Below are 19,031 nucleotides of genomic sequence, written 5' to 3' on the forward strand. Positions count from 1 at the left end.
ACAAACCAACAATGATCTTAAACATATTTCCTGCCCTTTGCCCACAGAATTCGTCATTTCAAAAATATTAAGTTTTACAACATAATGCTGGCCCTACCTAGATTACTATTTACATGGCTGAGAGGAAGCTATGTTGCAAATTATCAACTGCCTCAATTATTTCATACCTGAAGTCACTTGATCACCTGATAACTCTTTTGATAGATGATCTTCTTGAGGACGGCTGAATCTTGTCATGGACACTACCATATTAATGCTGCGTACTACAATTTGAATCACCTGATCAGATAGTTCCAAACCTGTAGACAAAAAGGACATGACAAAAAGTAACAAGCATCATGAGCATAACAAGAGACTGAAAATAGAACAAAGTATATTCTACAAGATGGGAAAAATCAAAACTGCAGCACTCCTGTAGGCAGTAGTCTAATGTAAAATTTGGGATTCCAGATTTTTCTGTATTTATAAATAGCAATTTTAATTTAAATGCAGGACTGTACTGATTACACATTTGTTTTAATGTTCCAATGGTATTCTAAATATCAGAAAGAATATTAAGTAGCGTAAGCACTAGAGGGAACACATTTTCCTCATCCTAATTTGCTTTTTTATAAAACTAAAAATTAATGTATTTTAAAAAGAACATTTCTAATTATCATTCGTGTTTTGTTTATTTAAAATAGTTACAGTTTCTAACTGACACTCTGTAGACACACGCAGAAAGGGAGCAAACGTGGAGAGACCAACATAAAATAAGGGGTTCAATTTTTAAGGGAAGTGCAGGGCAGAGGGACCTGGGTACATAAGTGCATCAATCATGGAAGGAAGCACGACCAGATGGAGAGAGCAGTTAATAAAGCATACAGCATCCTGGGCCTTATTAATAAGGGCATACAGTAAAAATGTAAGGAGGTTATGCTGAACTTATATAAGACACAAGTTAGAACTCAGCTAGAGTATTGTGTACAATTCTGGATGCCACATTATACGAAGGATGAGAACATATTGGAGAGAACGAAGAGGAGATTTATAAGAATGATTCCAGAATGAGAAACTTCAGTTATGAGGATAGATTGGAGAGGTTGGGACTGTTCTCCTTGGAGAGAAGGCAGCTCAGAGAAAATTTGATAGAGATGCTCAAAATCATGAGGAGGCTAGACAGAGAGAAACTGTTCCCGCTCGTAAATGGACCAAGAACGAGAGGGCACATATTTAATGTGATTTACAAAAGAAGCAAGTAACGTGAGGAAAAAAAAAATTCCAATGGTTCGCATCTAGAACCTACTGCCTGGAAGTGGAAGTAGGCTCAATCAAGGCATTCAAGAGGGCATTAGATGATTACTTGATTAGAAACAAATGGGCAGGGGTACAGGAAAAAGACAGGGGAATGGCACTAAGCCATAATGTTTATTTGGAGACCTAGTGCAAACAAGATGGCCTCCTTCTGCTCAATGATATTGTGATCTAATCACATAGTCCAAATTCAATGGTTACATGGTCTGTGTCAATGTTGTCAGTTATTTAATGCCAAGTGACATCAAGTCCATGCCCTCCCTTCAATGCTACAAAAGAAAATCAAGAATTAACCACTGACCAAGCCCCACATTCTTACACCCAGACTAAGCATCCTACCACACCGCTGTAAAGGAGGATCAAAAAACTCCACATGCCAACATGCTTCATTGCAGCATTGCCAAATTCCACGACTCCCATCTCAGTTCTGCTCAAATATAAGGTAATCTCCTAGTGCTGCTAAGGAGTATCCTTCAGTTTTGGTGAACACCACAGACCTTTCTCAGACTACAACCATCTAACTCCAACTAGTAAAAATGTATACCAATTGCTGTATATTTCAAGCTTTAAATCTGGTAAGAAACAAAACTTAAATTAACAGGTACAGGAATATATACTGACTATTTTCACAACATAATGGAAAGAATTGTGTAACTTGATTCGCAAAGCACTCTTAAATATGGCAGAATATAATATAGTACAAATGCAATTTAACTTATTCGCTCATGGCAAATCAGTGGCACCATATTGTTAGACAGTATTAGCAAAATTGTGGCAAAGCCATGGGAGTTCATTGCACGTACACACAGAAAATGCAAAATACACTTTTCGGACATAAATATAAAGAAGAAGGGGTGGGGGAAGAATGTAAAAAAGACCACTTTGGGATGTTGGGCTAGTATTTTGAATGCCCACCATTTCAACATACAAATAAATTGAGCATCTGCTGTTAATAGATTTGAACAAAAAATCTCTGTGCAGCACATGATATGACAGCATTGACTTACCGGTGTCATTTCCTCTCTCCTCCTGAATTGCTCCCATAATCAGTAGAATGACAATCACTACGAAAACTGGAATACGCCAAGAGCCAGCAACTGATGCTACATGGAAAAGGAATATTTAAAAAGTGAATATGAACATCTATTATCTTTCCCATTGTTGTGTTACAATGAAGGCAAATAAACACATTGAAATCAATGAAAAAGAGCTACTTGATAAGTTAAAATGAATGATCATCAAATATCTTGGACCAGATAGTTTATATCCCATGATGCTAAAAATGGCAGCGTACTGCTATAAATTTGAAAAGCATTATAGTAACAGTGGAATAAGTAACAAATAGCATAGATTAAACACTTCATTTAGTTGAGGAACGTACAAATGAATAGATTTTTTAAACTCCCGCATCTTATCTTGGATCCCCACTGATTTTAACTTGATTAGTCTTTCCTAAAGGATCTTATCAAAGGCTTTATTTGAAAGGTTACTTTAGAATCAGTGGAGATCCCAGGATGGGATGTAAACCTGGATTTGAAATTGAACTAGAAGTCAAAATTTATAAGTAATATTCTATTAGCCTTGGGGAAACACTGCTAAGTTGACTGCAGCAATCTGTATTTATGTCCATTTTTATCTATAAAAATAGAAAATCAAATCATGAGCTTGCAAAAAACATTAAAACGTGGGAGTGGAGTTATGCTTTCAGGGAGGAATGTTAACCAATAGATTTTATTAAATCCATTGGATAATTGAAGAAAGGAAGAGGAACATTTAACACAAGGAGTGTTTGCAAAAGCCTGGAAAATTACATTAACGCATTTCCAACAAGACACGAGATGAAGCAATTAAAATAAACTACAAATAACCACAACAGTGAAGAAAGAATCTGAAGAGGTTATGTTTAATATTCAGATTTAGAATCACAGAATCCCTACAGTGCAGGAGGCCATTGGGCCCATCAAGTCTGCATTAATCCTCCAAAAGAGCACCGGGCCGATCCCCCCCCGCCGCAGCCCCATAACCCCCGCTAACCTTTGGATACTAAGGCAAAATTTATCATAGTCAATCCACCTAACATGCACATCTTTGGATTGTGGAACAAAACCGGAGCACCCAGAGGAAACCCGCGCAGACACGGGAGAACATGCAGACTCCGCACACACAGTCACTCGAGGTCGGAATCCAGTGCTGTGAGGCAGCAGTGCTAACCGTTGTGCCATGGGATTACTAGGAATAACTAGGAATGCAGCTCTGGTCACCACACTTTAAACGGCCAAATGTTGACTTGAAAGGGTTCAAAAATGAGGGACAGCAATGATCCATGGTTTATGAAGGAATAATAAGGCTGAATTAAAGAAGTTATAACCTGGAATGCTAAAACAGAGTTGACTAGCCTTCTACAGATCAAGCTAATGAAGCAAATTATTTGCCCACAAGGAGCCAGAATTTTAAAATTAAGCATGGTATGCTAATCAATATTCTCACTAATTGTCAGATCACAACGTAAAAATGTTTAGTGAAACCAGTGACGCATTTTATTTTGAATTATTTACTTGAAATTTGGATGGTACATTTCCTCTTTCAGTCGATTCATCATTTCTCATTCACTTATTGTGTCTCCCTCATATTGAGTTTAATATTTCTCCTCTAATCCTCCCTTCCTTTCTGACATTGCCCATTTCTACCTTGTGTTTCCCATCTCCATCCCTATGCTCATAATCACTACTTTCTCTTATTGAAAATTGAATGTTTGTCCTATTGACCATAACTTATTCTCAGATACCTCATGGAGCTGTTCAGTAAGTCAGAGGATTCATTATTTTATAACAAGAAAAATCTAGGCCATGCAGGAACTAACATCATGTACTGAATGGAAGAAATTGTATTAATTTTTTTGCAGCAATATTATTTTAAAAACAGGTTCAAGATGCATACAGCCAGTATGTTTGCTACAGCTGGAATTAAGGGGTCATAAGAGTGAGATAATCTTTGATTTTGTAGGGAGTGTGTTCTGCTGATAGATTTGAGAAGCATTTACTCGTTTATAGATAGATGGCTAATGGAATATTGTTTTGGTTTGGGGTCCCTGGGGTGTAGATAATTATGAGAGATATTGTATTTGGTCCTGGCTAACCAGGTCATGGGACATTTTGTGGGAGAAGACAGCAGAATGCCTCATGTTTTGGGTATTTGTGATGTAATTAAGGGTAGGAGCCAGGTCTGTCTGTAGTTTCAGTTTGCCATAGGATTTTAGTCTGCCAAGAAGTGTCTTTCAGTTTTCTCCTGAAAGGTTCTCTCCAAGGGCTCTGCACAGAGAAAAGCAAGTAAACCTGATTGTTGACTTTATTTATAAGTGGTATTTGAACTATATCGGTTTATTTAATTGGAATATATAGTGGCAAGTGTAGGGAGTGAGTTAAAGTTTTTCCTATTACTTAAGAACTGTTATAACTGTTATCTGTAAAGCTATTTATTTGCTGCTATTGTGGTTAAAGATACCCATTGATCAGTGTTATCACTCCTGTGGTGCAGTCAACTTTCCTCAGTTTTACAAATTGCAAATAATTGGGTTCTCATCTGGGATCATAACAATCAGGACACCAAAATACAATAGCTAAACAGTAAAATTAAATATTTTTTGAAAAAAACATTCTGGGATTTCCACTGGCGTTAGGGTTAGAAATTCACATCTGAATTTTCACAGAATAATGAGCAATGAATGTCATATATATTATTTACCTATATATTTAATTCTTACCCTTTTATTAATTTAAGTTGTCAATACATGACAAGACAGCATGAAAAATGTATCAACTGGAGGTAGGTTATATTGAGCATCATTGTGGTTGGGAAACAGGGATTAGTATCAATATCCTGCACTTTGGTCGCATTGGTCCTGATCATTGGCAGAACCTGAGTGGAGATGCTGACTTTTTCAGTATTGCAGTGAAGCTGTTTTGAGTTTGGCAGCTTCCCAAGGAAAATGTCTAAGTTAATAGTGCAAGCATGATGTTCACTCCAGCAAGATCTTGGTCACTGTGTTCCAATCTCTAGGTTGGCGTGATCACTGTTAAGAGACTAGAATGGCTACACTTTCTAACTGCCAAAATGACAGGTGATAACCATGAGACAACTGGTGACTTTATTTGAAAAGTCAACTCAGTTAGACTGATTCTTTGATTTTAATGTCCTTAAAGGTAACAAAAAGAAAGCTGCATAATGAGCTGTGTCCTTTTTTAAAAATCACTGCTTTTACTACATTTTACCCGAATTACGGTTTTGAAATTTGCCCTCGAGCCATTCTTCAAATTTTAAGCAGAAACTGCTCAAGGATCCATCAGTTCAGCTGTATCTGGAGCTGTACATTATGAATTGGAGTTACAGGGAAAACAATATTTTTGAGAACGAGTATAAGCAATCTGAGACATTGCAGGTACAGCATTCTTGGGATGAACTGATGATTTCACACCGATGGTTCCCAAAGCTTTCCACTATCAAAGCGTTCCTCACTTTCCATCTGCCTCTTAAAGACTAATTCATAGAGATTATTTGATATGAGTAATCAACAATTCCATTATTGCTGTATCATGCAATAATGGTAGAAGAACCACCAAATGAGACCATGACTGTTTATCGTCTAGTAATTCCTATGAGCAAAAACCAAGTATGCAAAATGATATAACTCCTGCCATTGCATGGTCAATCCTTATAACCTTCTTCAATCATACCCATCTGCAAAGGTAACTTTAAGAAAAAATGAATGTTCAAAGCATTGCAAACTGTCTATTTATCACCAACTTGTACTCCATTCAGAGTCATGTCATATTTCACTCCTCAACCACTAATTCAAATTTTTTTATGCAAACATTAAATATAAAGAGTTGACTGATCCTTTCATGTGCCTCTAACATTCTGCCCCCAAGTGGACCCCCCCCCCCCCCTCGCCGGGACAATTACCTGCCCTTGATCTTTTCATTGAGAACTGTCGACGGGACATTGGCCGTCTTAATTTTTCTGCCCCCCTCATCCATTTCAACCTCTCTCCTTCTGAACTTTCTGCTCTTCACTCTGTCAGGTCTAACCCCGACTTTGTCATCAAACCTGCTGACAAAGGGGGTGCTGTTGTCGTCTGGCGCACTGACCTCTACCTCGCAGAGGCTGAGCGCCAACTCTCCGATACTTCCTCTTACCTCCCCCTGGACCATGACCAGACCACTGAACATCAAACCATTATCTCCAACACCATTAGTGACCTCATTTCCTCCGGATGCCTTCCTCCTACGGCTTCCAACCTCATAGTCCCCCAACCCCGGACAGCCCGCTTTTACCTACTTCCCAAAATCCACAAAAAGGACTGTCCCGGCAGGCCCATTGTGTCAGCATGCTCCTGCCCCACCGAACATATTACCTCTTATCTTGACTCCATCCTCACTCCTCTGGTCCATTCCCTCCCCCACCTACATCTGGGATTCCTCCGATGCCCTGCGTCATATTGACAGCTTCCAGTTCGCGGGCCCTAACCTGAGAGCTCTTCGCTTCTTTCTCGAAAAGAGGCCCGGACAATTCCCATCCACCACCACTCTCCTCCGCCTGGCTGAACTCGTTCTATCTCTCAACAATTTCTCCTTTAACTCATCTGACTTTCTCCAAATCAAAGGTGTAGCAATAGGTACCCGCATGGGTCCTAGCTACGCTTGCCTTTTTATGGGGTATGTGGAACATTCCTTGTTCCAGGCCTATCTGGGCCCCCTGCCACAACTGCTTTACCGATACATTGATGACTATTTTGGTTCCGCGTCATGCTCTCGCCCGGTCCTGGAAAAATTAATCAACCTCGCTTCCAGTTTCCACCCCTCCATCAGTTTCACCTGGTCCATCTCAGACACTTCCCTTCCCTTTCTTGATCTCTCTGTCTCCATTTCCAGCAATAGACTATCCACTAATATCCACTACAAGTCCACTGACTCCCACAGCTATCTGGACTACAGCTCTTCGCATCCTACACCCTGTAAGGACTCCATCCCTTTCTCTCAACTCCTTCGCCTCCATCGCATTTGTTCCGACGATGCCACTTTCCAAAATGGTGCTTCAAAAATGTGTTCCTTCTTCCTCGACCATGATTCCCACCTACAGTTGTGGACAGGGCCGTCAACAGTGTGCGGTTCATCTCCCGCGCCACTACCCTCGCCCCCTCCACTCCCTCCCAGAACAAGGATAGAGTCCCCCTCGTTCTCACATTTCATCCCACCAGCCTCCGTATGCAAAGCATAATCCTCCGCCATTTTTGCCAACTCCAGCGTGATGCCACCACCAAACACACCTTCCCTTCACTCCCTCTGTCAGCATTCCGCAGAAACTGTTCCTTCCGAGACAATCTAGGCCACTCCTCCACCATACCCAGTACATCTCCCATCACCCATGGCACCTTCCCACGCAATCGCAGAAGGTGTAACACTTGCCCCTTTACCTCTTCCATGCTTAACATTCCAGGCCCAAAACACTCATTCCAGGTTAAGCAGCTTTTCACTTGCACCTCTTTCAATCTGGTCTACTGCATTCGCTGCTCCCAATGTGGTCTCCTCTATATCGGAGAGACCAAATGCAGACTGGGTGATCGCTTTGCTGAGCATCTTCGGTCTATGCACATTCAGGATCCTGACCTTCCTGTTGCTTGCCATTTTAACAAAAGACATTGCTCCCATGCCCACATGTCTGTTCTTGGCCTGCTGCAAAGTTCCAGTGAAGCGCAACGCAAACTGGAGGAACAACATCTCAGCTTCCGGTTAGGCACACTACAGCCTTCTGGCCTGAACATCGAATTCAACAACTTCAGATGATCAGCCCCACCGCAACCCATTTGTTTTCATTTCATCTTAACTGTCTTTTACCATTTCTTTCTTTCTTAATATACATTTAATTCCCCCCCCCCCCCCCCCCCCCGCCCAATCTTATCCACCTTTCTCCTGTTTGCTTCCCCCTTCCCTTCCCCCTGAGGAATTGAACAAACAAATGTGATATAAAATGGGATAATTAGTTAGAATAATGTAGAGGATAGAGCTGGATGCAAAATGGGATAATTAGTTAGAATAATGTAGAGGATAGAGCTGGATGCAAAATGGGATAATTAGTTAGAATAATGTAGAGGATAGAGCCGGTCTGATGGTAGTGAGTTAACAGGCAATGAACAAAGGAATTCAGCAAAGCATGGTAATGAACAAAGGAATTGTGTGAAGCATGGCCAGGAAGGGGGGTGGGGAGCCTCGTGCAGAGGATGGTGAAAAGAATGCTGGGTAACAAGAGGCCCCAGGGTTGAGGAATGCAAAGTGAGCCAATCAGGATATATGGCCAGGTCAGGAGGTGTACCTATGGGAATCTTGTATGTGAAACTTGATGCCATTTGAATGCTATGTATAGAAGATCTCTTTGTCCTCGATCTCTCTCGGCTGTGGAAGTTTCAGGAGACTGTATGTGTCCTGAGAATCTATAGAGCGGGTCAGCCTTGCAATTGTTTAAAAATAAATAATACCATACCTACAGATCCCTCTCGAGTTTTATTGAGACCAGACTGACGGGTAAAGAACTTAATTTGTCATCCCCACAACTACAGTTCATCCTCTGATGTTAGTTTCCCTGCTGTTTGACCTTTCACATCTTTTGTCCTCTCTGGGGACTGCCATTAACACTCTTTCCCCTTGGTATCTGTGGCCATTAGCACCCAGTTTCCCTGGGTTTCTGTGGCTATGACTCATCTTTCATTCTCACTCCACAGTATAAATATTTCCCACTTTCTCTGTCTGTTAGCTTTGACAAAGAGTCATCGGACTCGAAACGTTAGCTCTTTTCTCTCCCTACAGATGCTGCCAGACTTGCTGAGATTTTCCAGCATTTTCCCTTTCGTTTACTAAAATATAAAGATACGTAAAAAGATAACAAAATACTTAAAGGTCAGACAACATTGCATTTCAAATGATTACTAAACCAACTGAGTGCAACTCTAGGTTTGTGACGTCAACTGAACAGATATTTGTGGTCACATTCTAATTAATCTGCTTTTAGCTACATTATTTAACCTCTGAAAGGAATGCGAACAGATTGTGTGCAATAACATTGTTAGATTATGGGCAATAACATTTTTAAATCAAACACCACATTATGATTCTTATGATATTGTGTATTATTTTATACTGCATGTACTATTTGATTTTAGTTTACATTAGAGACAGAAAAGGTACCCTTTCTTGTATTATTATTTTCAGTCCAAAGATGTGCGGGTTAGGTGGATTGGCCATGATAAATTGCCCGTAGTGTCCTAAGACGTACGGTTAAGGGTTTTTTTTGGGGGGGGGGGGGGGGGGGGGGGGGGGGTTTGTTGGGTTACTGGTATAGGGTGGATACGTGGGTTTGAGTAGGGTGATCATTGCTCGGCACAACATTGAGGGCCGAAGGGCCTGTTCTGTGCTGTACTGTTCTATATTCTAAGAACATGCTGGCAGGATGGCACTACTGCCATCTAGAGGCTTCACAGACCACCAATTCAAATTTTCATCCCTCTTCCTTCCTTGACTCTCATACTTCATTTTCTGTTTGGCAAATCTCAAATTGGACCAAAATGAGCCACATACCCGGAATTATTTTTTAAAATGTCGCCTACCTAAATAAAAGAGAAGCACGGTCCAGACTGGCACAGCGATCGTTTTAAGAAAACGCTCAGTTTTTGTGTTCCATTTAAATGAAACTGCCAACACATACCCAACAACAAGAGTCCATACCTGTAACCGGATGAAGAAAAAGTTAATTCATTGCTTCAACCATTTCATTGATATCATAGGAATATCTACAGCTTAATTCAATCAAAATCATATAGTATTTATCTGGAAAATAAATAATGAATTTGCTTTAACTTACAGAGCTAAGGGATATTGATTAACTATTTCACCTAAACTTTAGCATTCTGACACATAGGCTGAAATGTTCTGCTAAATGTTTCTTTGCAGTTAATACACAGGCAACCTCCTGAAAAATAAACTGACCTATTATTGATGAGTAATCTTCGAAATGTAAATTCCTTTGGCAAAAAGGACTTTCAATCACCAGGAAATAAAGGGAATACAACAGAAATAATAAAGCAGACAAACTGAATGAATAAATAACATCATTTTGGAATATAAGACTGATGAGGAACTTTATAAATCAAACAAATGTAGACAATTTTTTGGTCTTATACCTACTTGTGTACTAGAAGACAGATCAAAATCTTGGAGTCAAATAAAAAACAAATTCCATATCCAATAATTCTAGTATGCATAGTATGATGAATGTAGCATATATTGTGTCTGTTTGCAGTAATGATATTAAAAGAACTTAGGTTAAGTATCCAGATTATGGGCTGGATTCTCCACTGCCCGCTGCTTGTAGCGGAGTTCCCGATGTTGGCCAAAAAACGGGATCGCCGCCAGTCAATGATCTGGTCCCTCACAATCTGGTTGCCAAGGTAAATCCTCCTGGAACGACTGTTGCTTCGGATGTGGAAGGGGAGGGCAGGATCAGAGAAGTATACAGGTGGCTAGACGAACAGGGAGGCGAGTGGGTGGTGGAGATTAAGGAGAAGTGTGAAGGGGAACTGGGAGGGGAGATAAACTGGGGACAATGGAGTGAGGTGCTACGAGGATAAATGCGACCTCCTTGTACACAAGGATGATCCGATACAATTCAAGGTGGTACACAAGGTATATATGATACGATCAAGAATGATTGGTATCTTTCAGGGGGTGGCAGATGAATGTGAGAAGTGTGGGCGGGGACCAGTGAATCCTGCACATATGTTCTGGGGCTGGAAAAGTTGGGAGAGATTCTGGGTGGGAGAGTTCGTGGCGCTAGCAAGGATAGTTGGGGAGTCTGACCCTTTGGTAGTGATATTTGGGATATCAGGGGCGGCATTCTCCTCTACCCGGCGGGGCGGGGGTCCCGGCGTAGGGGAGTGGCGCCAACCACTCCGGCGTCGGGCCTACCCAAAGGTGCGGAACTCTCCGCACCTTTGGGGGCTAGGCCCGTGCCGGAGCGGTTGGCACCACGTCGACTGGCGCGAAAACCGGCACCAGCGGCCTTTCAGGCCCACCGCCTGCCGCCGGGGCTGGCCGAAAGGCCTTCGCCGGTTCGCACATGCGCCGTTGGTGCCGCTGACGTCACCACCGGCTCATGCGCGCTGGGGGATTCTCTTCTGTCTCCGCCATGGCGGAGGCCGTGACAGCGGCGGAAGAGAAAGAGTGCCCCCACGGCACTGGCCTGCCCACCGATCGGTGGACCCCGATCGCGGGCTTGGCCACCGTGGGGGCATCCCCCGGGGTCTGATCGCCCCGCGCGCCCCCCCCCCCCAGGACCCCGCTTGCGCCGCCGATCCCGCCGCCACCAGAGGTGGTTCAAGCCTCGGCGGCGGGAGAGGCCTCCCAGCTGCGGGACTTCGCCCCATCGCGGGCCGGAGAATCGCTGCAGGGGGCTTGCCGCTCAACGTGGCGCGATTCCCGCCCCCGCCAATTCCCGGGTGGCGGAGAATTTCTGCCACGGCGGGGGTGGGATTTTTGGCGGCCCCGGGCGATTCTCCGACCCTGCAGGGGGGTTGGAGAATTTCGCCCCAGAGAAGTGGAGCTGATGGAGGGAAGGAGGGCTGATGTTGTGGCCTTCGCCTCTCTGATTGCCCGGCGACAAATTTTATTGGTGTGGCGGTCAGCAACGCCACCGGGGGTAGCGGACTGGTTGGGTGACCTATATGACTTTCTTCGGCTGGAAAATATCAAATACGAGTCAAGAGGTTCAGCGGAGGGTTTTGAGGCAAGGTGGCGGTTGTTTGTGACCATGTTTGAGGAGTTGTTCATCGCGGGTGTGGGGGGGGGGGAATTTGTACAAACTGTATAATTGTGTTGGGAAGTTTGTTTCCCAAATTGTGTATGTGTTGTAACTTTTTATATAGATTTGGAATAAAATCAACTTTTTTTAAAACGTTGGTCTGCCGACGATGTACTGTTGGAAACTAATTACACATAAATTATACTGTTACAGAAATGTTGAATTACATGTTTGCATGCAACTTGTCAAGAGTTGTCTGTAGGGTGCTATTTAATAAATACAGCACCTTTTAGAATCTTCACAACCACGTGCTCAGACTTGCCTTTCTATTTTTTCCACTAGTCTTCATTGACTTTGGTTGAAAGGCAACTGATTACAGACTTTTAAAAAAAAATGTCAGTCATCCATGAGGAGCTGCGAGACAGGAGACCGTGGACAATTTTCTTCTCTCCCTTAAATGCTTGGGTTTTATTTGGCATTATTTCCACAGCAGCACAAGCGAGATAGGGAGCAGACCCCAGGGAGGGAATCACACTTTTAGCCCACTCATCTTCCAACACACTCGTATCTTAAATTTAAATTTCTTGCACAAGACCATAGAACGGTCATAAACAATTGTAGTTCTTCATTTGCAAAAACACTTCCAGGGTCAGATAAATAATAGTTATTGGAAGCTAATTTTGTTCAGAGATAAAATGCAATTTTTTAACAACATAATATATATTTTTCTTAGCACTGTATTGGCAGTAATGTTTGTCCCATCTCATTAAGAATTGCAGGAGAGCATGCCAGGAGCAGCATCAGGCAGACCAAAAAATGAGATGACAACCTGATGACACTACAACACAGGACAACTTGCATGCCAAACAACATAAGCAGCAAGTTTTTTAAAAATATATTTTTATTAAGGTATTTGAAAATTTTAATAAAAATAACATTAACAATGACATCAAAATGGTATAATAAACATTTCCCGCCCCATCCCAATCTTCACAGACCCCAACCATAAAACAACAATCAGGCCCTCTCTCCACGCCCCGGCATACTGCACCTGCTGACATTTTAATTTTCCCCGAGAAAGTCGACGAACAGCTGCCACCTCCGGGTGAACCCGACCATTGACCCTCTTCAGGTGAACTTTATCTTCTTGACTGAGAAACCCAGCCATGTCACGAACCCAGGTCTCTATACTCGGGGGCTTCGAGTCCCTCCACCTTAGCAAGATCCATCTCCGGGCTACCAGGGAGGCAAAGGCCAAGACATCAGCCTCTTTCGTCCCCTGAACTCCCGGCTCTTCCGACACTCCAAAGATCGCTACCTCCGGACTTGGCCCCACCAGTGATTTTAGCACCATGGACATTGCCTTAGCAAAACCCTGTCAAAACCCTCTAAGCTTCTGGAATGGCCAAAACATGTGGACATGATTTGCTGGGCTTCCCGCGCACCTCACACACCTATCCTTTACCCCGACAAACTTACTCATCCGAGTCGCTGTCATGTGTGCCCGGTGGACTACATTAAATTGTATCAGGCTAAGCCTGGCATATGATGAAGTGGTATTAACCCTGCTTAGGGCATCCGCCCATAGACCTGCCTCTATCTCTCCTCCTAGCTCATCCTCCCACTTGCCCTTAAGCTCCTCCACCAGAGTTTCCTCTGCCTCCGAAAGCTCCTGGTAAATATCGGAAACCTTCCCCTCTCCCATCCATGTACAGGAGACTACTCTATCCTGTATCCCCGTGGTGGCAGCAGCGGAAAGGCCGGCACCTGTTTTCTCAAGAGGTCTCGCACCTGCAAATACCTAAACCCGTTCCCTGCTGGCAATTCAAATTTATCCTCCAAGGCTTTCAGCTGGGGAAGCTCCCGTCTATAAATAGATCCCCCATCCTTATAATTCCTGCCCTTTGCCATCTCCGGAACCCACCATCTAGCCTACCCGGTACAAACCTATGATTATTATAAATCGGGGTCCAAACCGATGCTCCCTCCACTCTCTTACATCTTATATCTCCTCCATTGGCCTCCATGAGCCTGCTCCTAGTTCTTATGTTCTTATCGGTGAAAGCAGAACTAGGGGACATAGCCTCAAAATAAGGGGAAGTAGATTTAGGACTGAGTTTAGGAGGAACTTCTTCACCCAAAGGGTTGTGAATCTATGGAATTCGTTGCCCAGTGAAGCAGTTGAGGCTCCTTCGGTACATGTTTTTAAGGTAAAGATATAGTTTTTTGAAGAATAAAGGGATTAAGGGTTATGGTGTTCGGGCCGGAAAGTGGAGCTGAGTCCACAAAAGATCAGCCATGATCTCATTGAATGGCAGAGCAGGCTCGAGGGGCCAGATGGCCTACTCCTGCTCCTAGTTCTTATGTTCATTGCCCCCAGATTCTCTGAGCCACCACAACCGGACCTGTGGAGTATCGAAGAGGTGCCGTCACTAGTGCTCCCAAACTGGTGTCTTTGTATGACGCCGCCTCCATCTGTTTCCATGCCAACCCCTCCCCCATTTCCTAATCATGGCTATATGCCACCCAGTAGTAATTGCAGAAGTTCGGCAGCGCCAACCCACCGTCCCCCCGACTGCGCTCCAGCAACAATTTCTTCACTTGCAGGTGTTTACCCGCCCACACAAAGCCCAAAATAATCTTATTCACCCGCTTGAAAAAGGCCTTTGGCATAAAGATGGGAAGGCACTGAAAGACAAACAGAAATCTGGGGAGGACCTTCATTTTCACAGTCTGTATCCTCCTCTCCAGTGATAGCAGGATCATGTCCCATCTCTTAAAGTCCCCTTCCATTTGTTCTACCAGCCGGGATACATTTAACTTGTGCAGTGCCTCCCATTCCCAAGCCACCTGGATTCTCAGATACCGAAAGCTCTTCCCTACCATTCTAAGCGGCAGCTCTGCCAGTCTCTTTTCTTGTCCTCTTGCCTGGATCGCGAACATCTCCCTTTTCCCCATGTTCAATTTATACCCCGGAAAATTGCCAAATTCCCCCAGGATTCGCATTACTTCCCCCATGCCCTCCAACGGGTCTGAAATATACAAGAGCAGGTCATCTGCATAAAGCGAGACCCGGTGCTCCACTCCACTCCACCCCACCCCCTACCCCCTGAACTAGCCCTTTCCAGTTCCCAGAGGCTCTTAATGCCATGGCCAATGGCTCCATGGCCAGAGCAAACAGTAACGGGGAGAGGGGACACGCTTGCCTTGTCTCTCGGTGTAGTTTAAAGTACCCCAACCTCAGCCGCTTCATACACACACTCGCTACTGGTGCCTGATAGAGCAACCGGACTCAGTCAGTAAAGCACTCACCAAACCCAAACCTTCCTAGTGCCATCCACAGGTAATCCCACTCCACCGATAAATAGCCTTCTCTGCATCAATCACTACCTCCACCTTCACCTCCCTCCTTCTGAGGGCATTATAACAACATTCAAAAGCCTTTGAACTTTGGCCTCGAGTTGCCTGCCCGTTACAAATCCCGTCTGGTCTTCCCCTATAACCCCCGGGACACAGTCCTCTATCCTTGTGGCCAATATCTTAGCCAGCAGTTTGGCATCCACATTCAGTAGAGAAATTGGCCTGTATGACCCGCACTGCTCCGGATCCTTCTCCCATTTCAGGATCAATGAAATAGAGGCCTGCGACATTGTTGGGGGGCATGACTCCCTTCGCTCTTGCTTCATTAAATGTCCTCACCAGCAGTGGGCTCATTATCTCTGAAAACCTTTTTTTTTTATTATTACTTTTATTCAAAATTTTTGTCAAAAATATAATTTTTGCATAACTGTGCGCAACCATTAACGTAACAAAATGAAGTTAAAAGTTAACCATATATACAAAGAAAAGAACAATACAACGTAGCGATCCCCCCCCCCCGGATGCTGCTGCTGCTGAACAATACTGCTCTCCTAGAAAGTCGAGGAACGGCTGCCACCTCTGAGAGGGCCCTGCCATGGACTTCATTTTCTCGAGACTGAGAAACCCAGCCATGTCACTAACACAGGTCTCCACACTCAGGGGCTTTGAGTCCCTTCACATTAAAAGGATCCGTCTCCAGGCTACCAGGGAGGCAAAGGCCAGGACGTCGGCCTCTTTCGCTTCCTGCACTCCCGGATCGTCTAACACACCACCCCGTGGCCAAGATCTTGGACATTGCCTTAGCAAAACCCTGCCAGAATCCCTTAAGAGCCGGGCATGCCCAGAACATATGGACATGGTCTGCAGGGCTTCCTGCACACCTCGCACATTTATCCTCAACCCCAAAGAGCTTGCTCAGCCTGGTTGCCGTCATGTGTGCCCGGTGGAGCACCTTAAACTGGATTAAGCTAAGCCTGGCACATGATGAGGAGGAATTGACCCTGTTTAGGGCATCTGCCCACAGGCCCGCATCTAGCTCCCGCCTACTCCTCCTCCCATTTGCCCTCAAGTTCCTCCACTGGGGCCTCCTCTGCCTCCTGAAGTTCCTGGTAGATGTCTGACACCTTCTCCTCCCCTACCCAGGTGCCGGAGACCACCCTATCCTGTATCCTGCGTGGGAGTAGCAGCAGAAATGACACCACCTGTTTTTTCAGAAAGGCGCATACCTGAAGGTATCTGAAAGCATGTCCAGGGGGCAAACTGAATTTCTCCTCCAGCACTTTCAGGCTGGGAAAGGTCCCGTCTATGAACAGGTCCACCATCCTTTTAATGCCTGCCTATGCCAGCTTTGAAACCCTCCGTCTATCTTGCCCGGGACAAATCTGTGATTGTTGCATATCGGGGTCCAAACTGAGGCCCCCTCCACCCCCCTGTGCCTTCTCCACTGACCCCAGATCTTTAATGCGCCACCACCACCGGACTGGAGGAGTAGCGGGCCAGCAAGAATGGCAGAGGTGCCGTTACAAGTGCCCCTAGGCTGGTACCTTTGCATGAGGCCACCTCTAACCGCTCCCACGTCAACCCCTCCCCAATACCCATTTCCTAATCATGGCTATGTTGGCTGCCCAATAGTAGCTGCAAAAGTTCGGCAGTGCCAGCCCATCCCTCCCCGACTGCACTCTAGATAGTCTCTTTACTGTACTCTTTACTCGGGGTCTTGTTTGCCCATACGAGTCCCGAGATGATCTTGCTTAAAGAAGGTCTTAAGGATGAAGTTGCGGAGGCACTGGAAGACGAACAGGAATCTGGGTCTCTTTTCCTGCCCCTTAGCTTGGATCACAAACATCTCATTTTTCTTCTCATTTAGCTTGTACCCCGAGAAATTGCCAAAGTCCCTCAGAATCTGCATGACCTCCCCCATCCCCTCTTGTGGGTCCGAGATGTACAGGAGCAGGTCATCCGCGTAAAGCGAGACCCGATACCCCTCCCTTCCCCCCCCCCCCCCCCCGAACCAGCCCCTGCCAGTTCCTTGAAGTCCGCAGCACTATAGCCAGCGGCTCTATCGCAAGGACGAATAGTAACGGGGAGAGGGGACGCCCCTGCCTCATCCCCCGGTGGAGCCTAAAGTATTCCGACCTCACCCTGTTCGTGCTCATACTTGCCACGGGGGTCTGCTAGAGTAGTTGGACCCAACCTATGAACCCCTCACCAAACCCGAACCTTCTTAGCGCCTCCCACAAGTACTGCCATTCCACCCAGTCAAAAGCTTTCTCTGTGCCATCGCTCTCACTACTTCTGCCAACCCTCCCTCTGAGGGCAGCATGATGATGTTTAGGAGCCTCCATACATTAGAGTTCAATTGGCTGCCCTTGACAAAGCCTGTCTGATCCTCCCCTATCACTCCAGGGACACAGTCCTCAATTCTAGCAGCCAAGATCTTGGCCAGCAGTTTGGCGTCTACGTTCAGGATCGATATTGGTCTATAAGATCTACACTATAGCTGATCTTTCTCTCGTTTGAGGATGAGTGAAATCGAAGCCTGTGACATTGTTGGGGGGAGGGTCCCCCTCTCTTTGGCCTCATTAAAGGTCCTTAGCAGGAGTGGGCACAGTAGTTCCGAAAATTTCTTGTGGAATTCTACAGGGTAGCCGTCCGGCCCCGGGGCCTTGCCCGACTGCATGTTCCTTCGCCCCTTTACCATCTCCTCCAGCTCTATCGGGACCCCCAGTCCCTCCACCAGATCCTCTTCCACTTTTGGAAACCTCAGTTGGTCCACGAATTGCTTCATCCCTTCCCCTCCCGGCGGGGGCTCTGACTCGTACAATTTACCGTAAAACGCCCTAAAGACTTTGTTCACCCACTCTGGGTCCATGAGCGTGTTGCCCTCCTTATCGCGTATTTCCCCAATTTCCTTGGCCGCCTCCTTCTTGCAAAGTTGGTGTGCCAGCATTCTACTCGCTTTCCCCCCGTATTCGTAGACAGCCTCTTTGGCCTTCCTCAGCTGTGCTACCGCCTTCCCAGTGGTCTGCAGGTCGAATTCCACCTGCAGCCTCCGGCGCTCTTTCAGTAGTCCCGTCTCGGGGGTTTCCACGTAACTCCTGTCTACTCTGAGTATCTCAACTAGCCTTTCTCTCTCCGCTCTTTCTTTCTTCTCTCTATGGGATCTGATAGAGATCAACTCCCCTCTGATAACTGCCTTCAGGGCCTCCCACACCGTGGACGCCGCTACCTCCCCCATATCATTAGTTTCCAGGTAGTTTTTAATGTTCCTCCTTATCCGCCCACAAACCTCGTCGTCTGCCAGCAGCCCCACATCTAGCCTCCATGGTGGGGGTGAGAGTTTGGCTCAAGTTAGAATCAGAGCTTGATGGGAAATGGAATGAGAGTTTGGTCAAGTTAAAATCAGAGCTTGATGGGAAATGGAATGTCAAGTTTGTGTAATATGTGTACGTGCCTTGTGAGATGAATTACTTCTGTGTTCGGCTTGGTATGGCCTTGACGCGATCGTAACTGCCTGTGAGAATCTGTGAATTGTC

The 19,031-nt window shown here is 45.1% G+C and overlaps 1 protein-coding gene across 4 annotated transcripts in view; it reads right to left on the bottom strand.

The window, feature by feature from the left end:
* The window catches only part of tmem245 (transmembrane protein 245), a 241,383-nt gene that overhangs the window by 203,847 nt on the left and 18,505 nt on the right, over window positions 1-19,031 (bottom strand). For all 4 annotated transcript variants that reach the window (XM_038797672.1, XM_038797671.1, XM_038797670.1 and 1 more), the window contains exons 2-4: window positions 9,947-10,064; window positions 2,301-2,396; window positions 168-299 (exon numbers count right to left, since the gene is read on the bottom strand). In XM_038797672.1, the coding sequence (XP_038653600.1) occupies window positions 168-299; window positions 2,301-2,396; window positions 9,947-10,064 (346 nt within the window). The remainder of the gene's footprint in view (window positions 1-167; window positions 300-2,300; window positions 2,397-9,946; window positions 10,065-19,031) is intronic.

The sequence above is a fragment of the Scyliorhinus canicula genome, chromosome 5, assembly GCF_902713615.1.
Source record: "Scyliorhinus canicula chromosome 5, sScyCan1.1, whole genome shotgun sequence".
Classification (NCBI taxonomy): domain Eukaryota; kingdom Metazoa; phylum Chordata; class Chondrichthyes; order Carcharhiniformes; family Scyliorhinidae; genus Scyliorhinus; species Scyliorhinus canicula.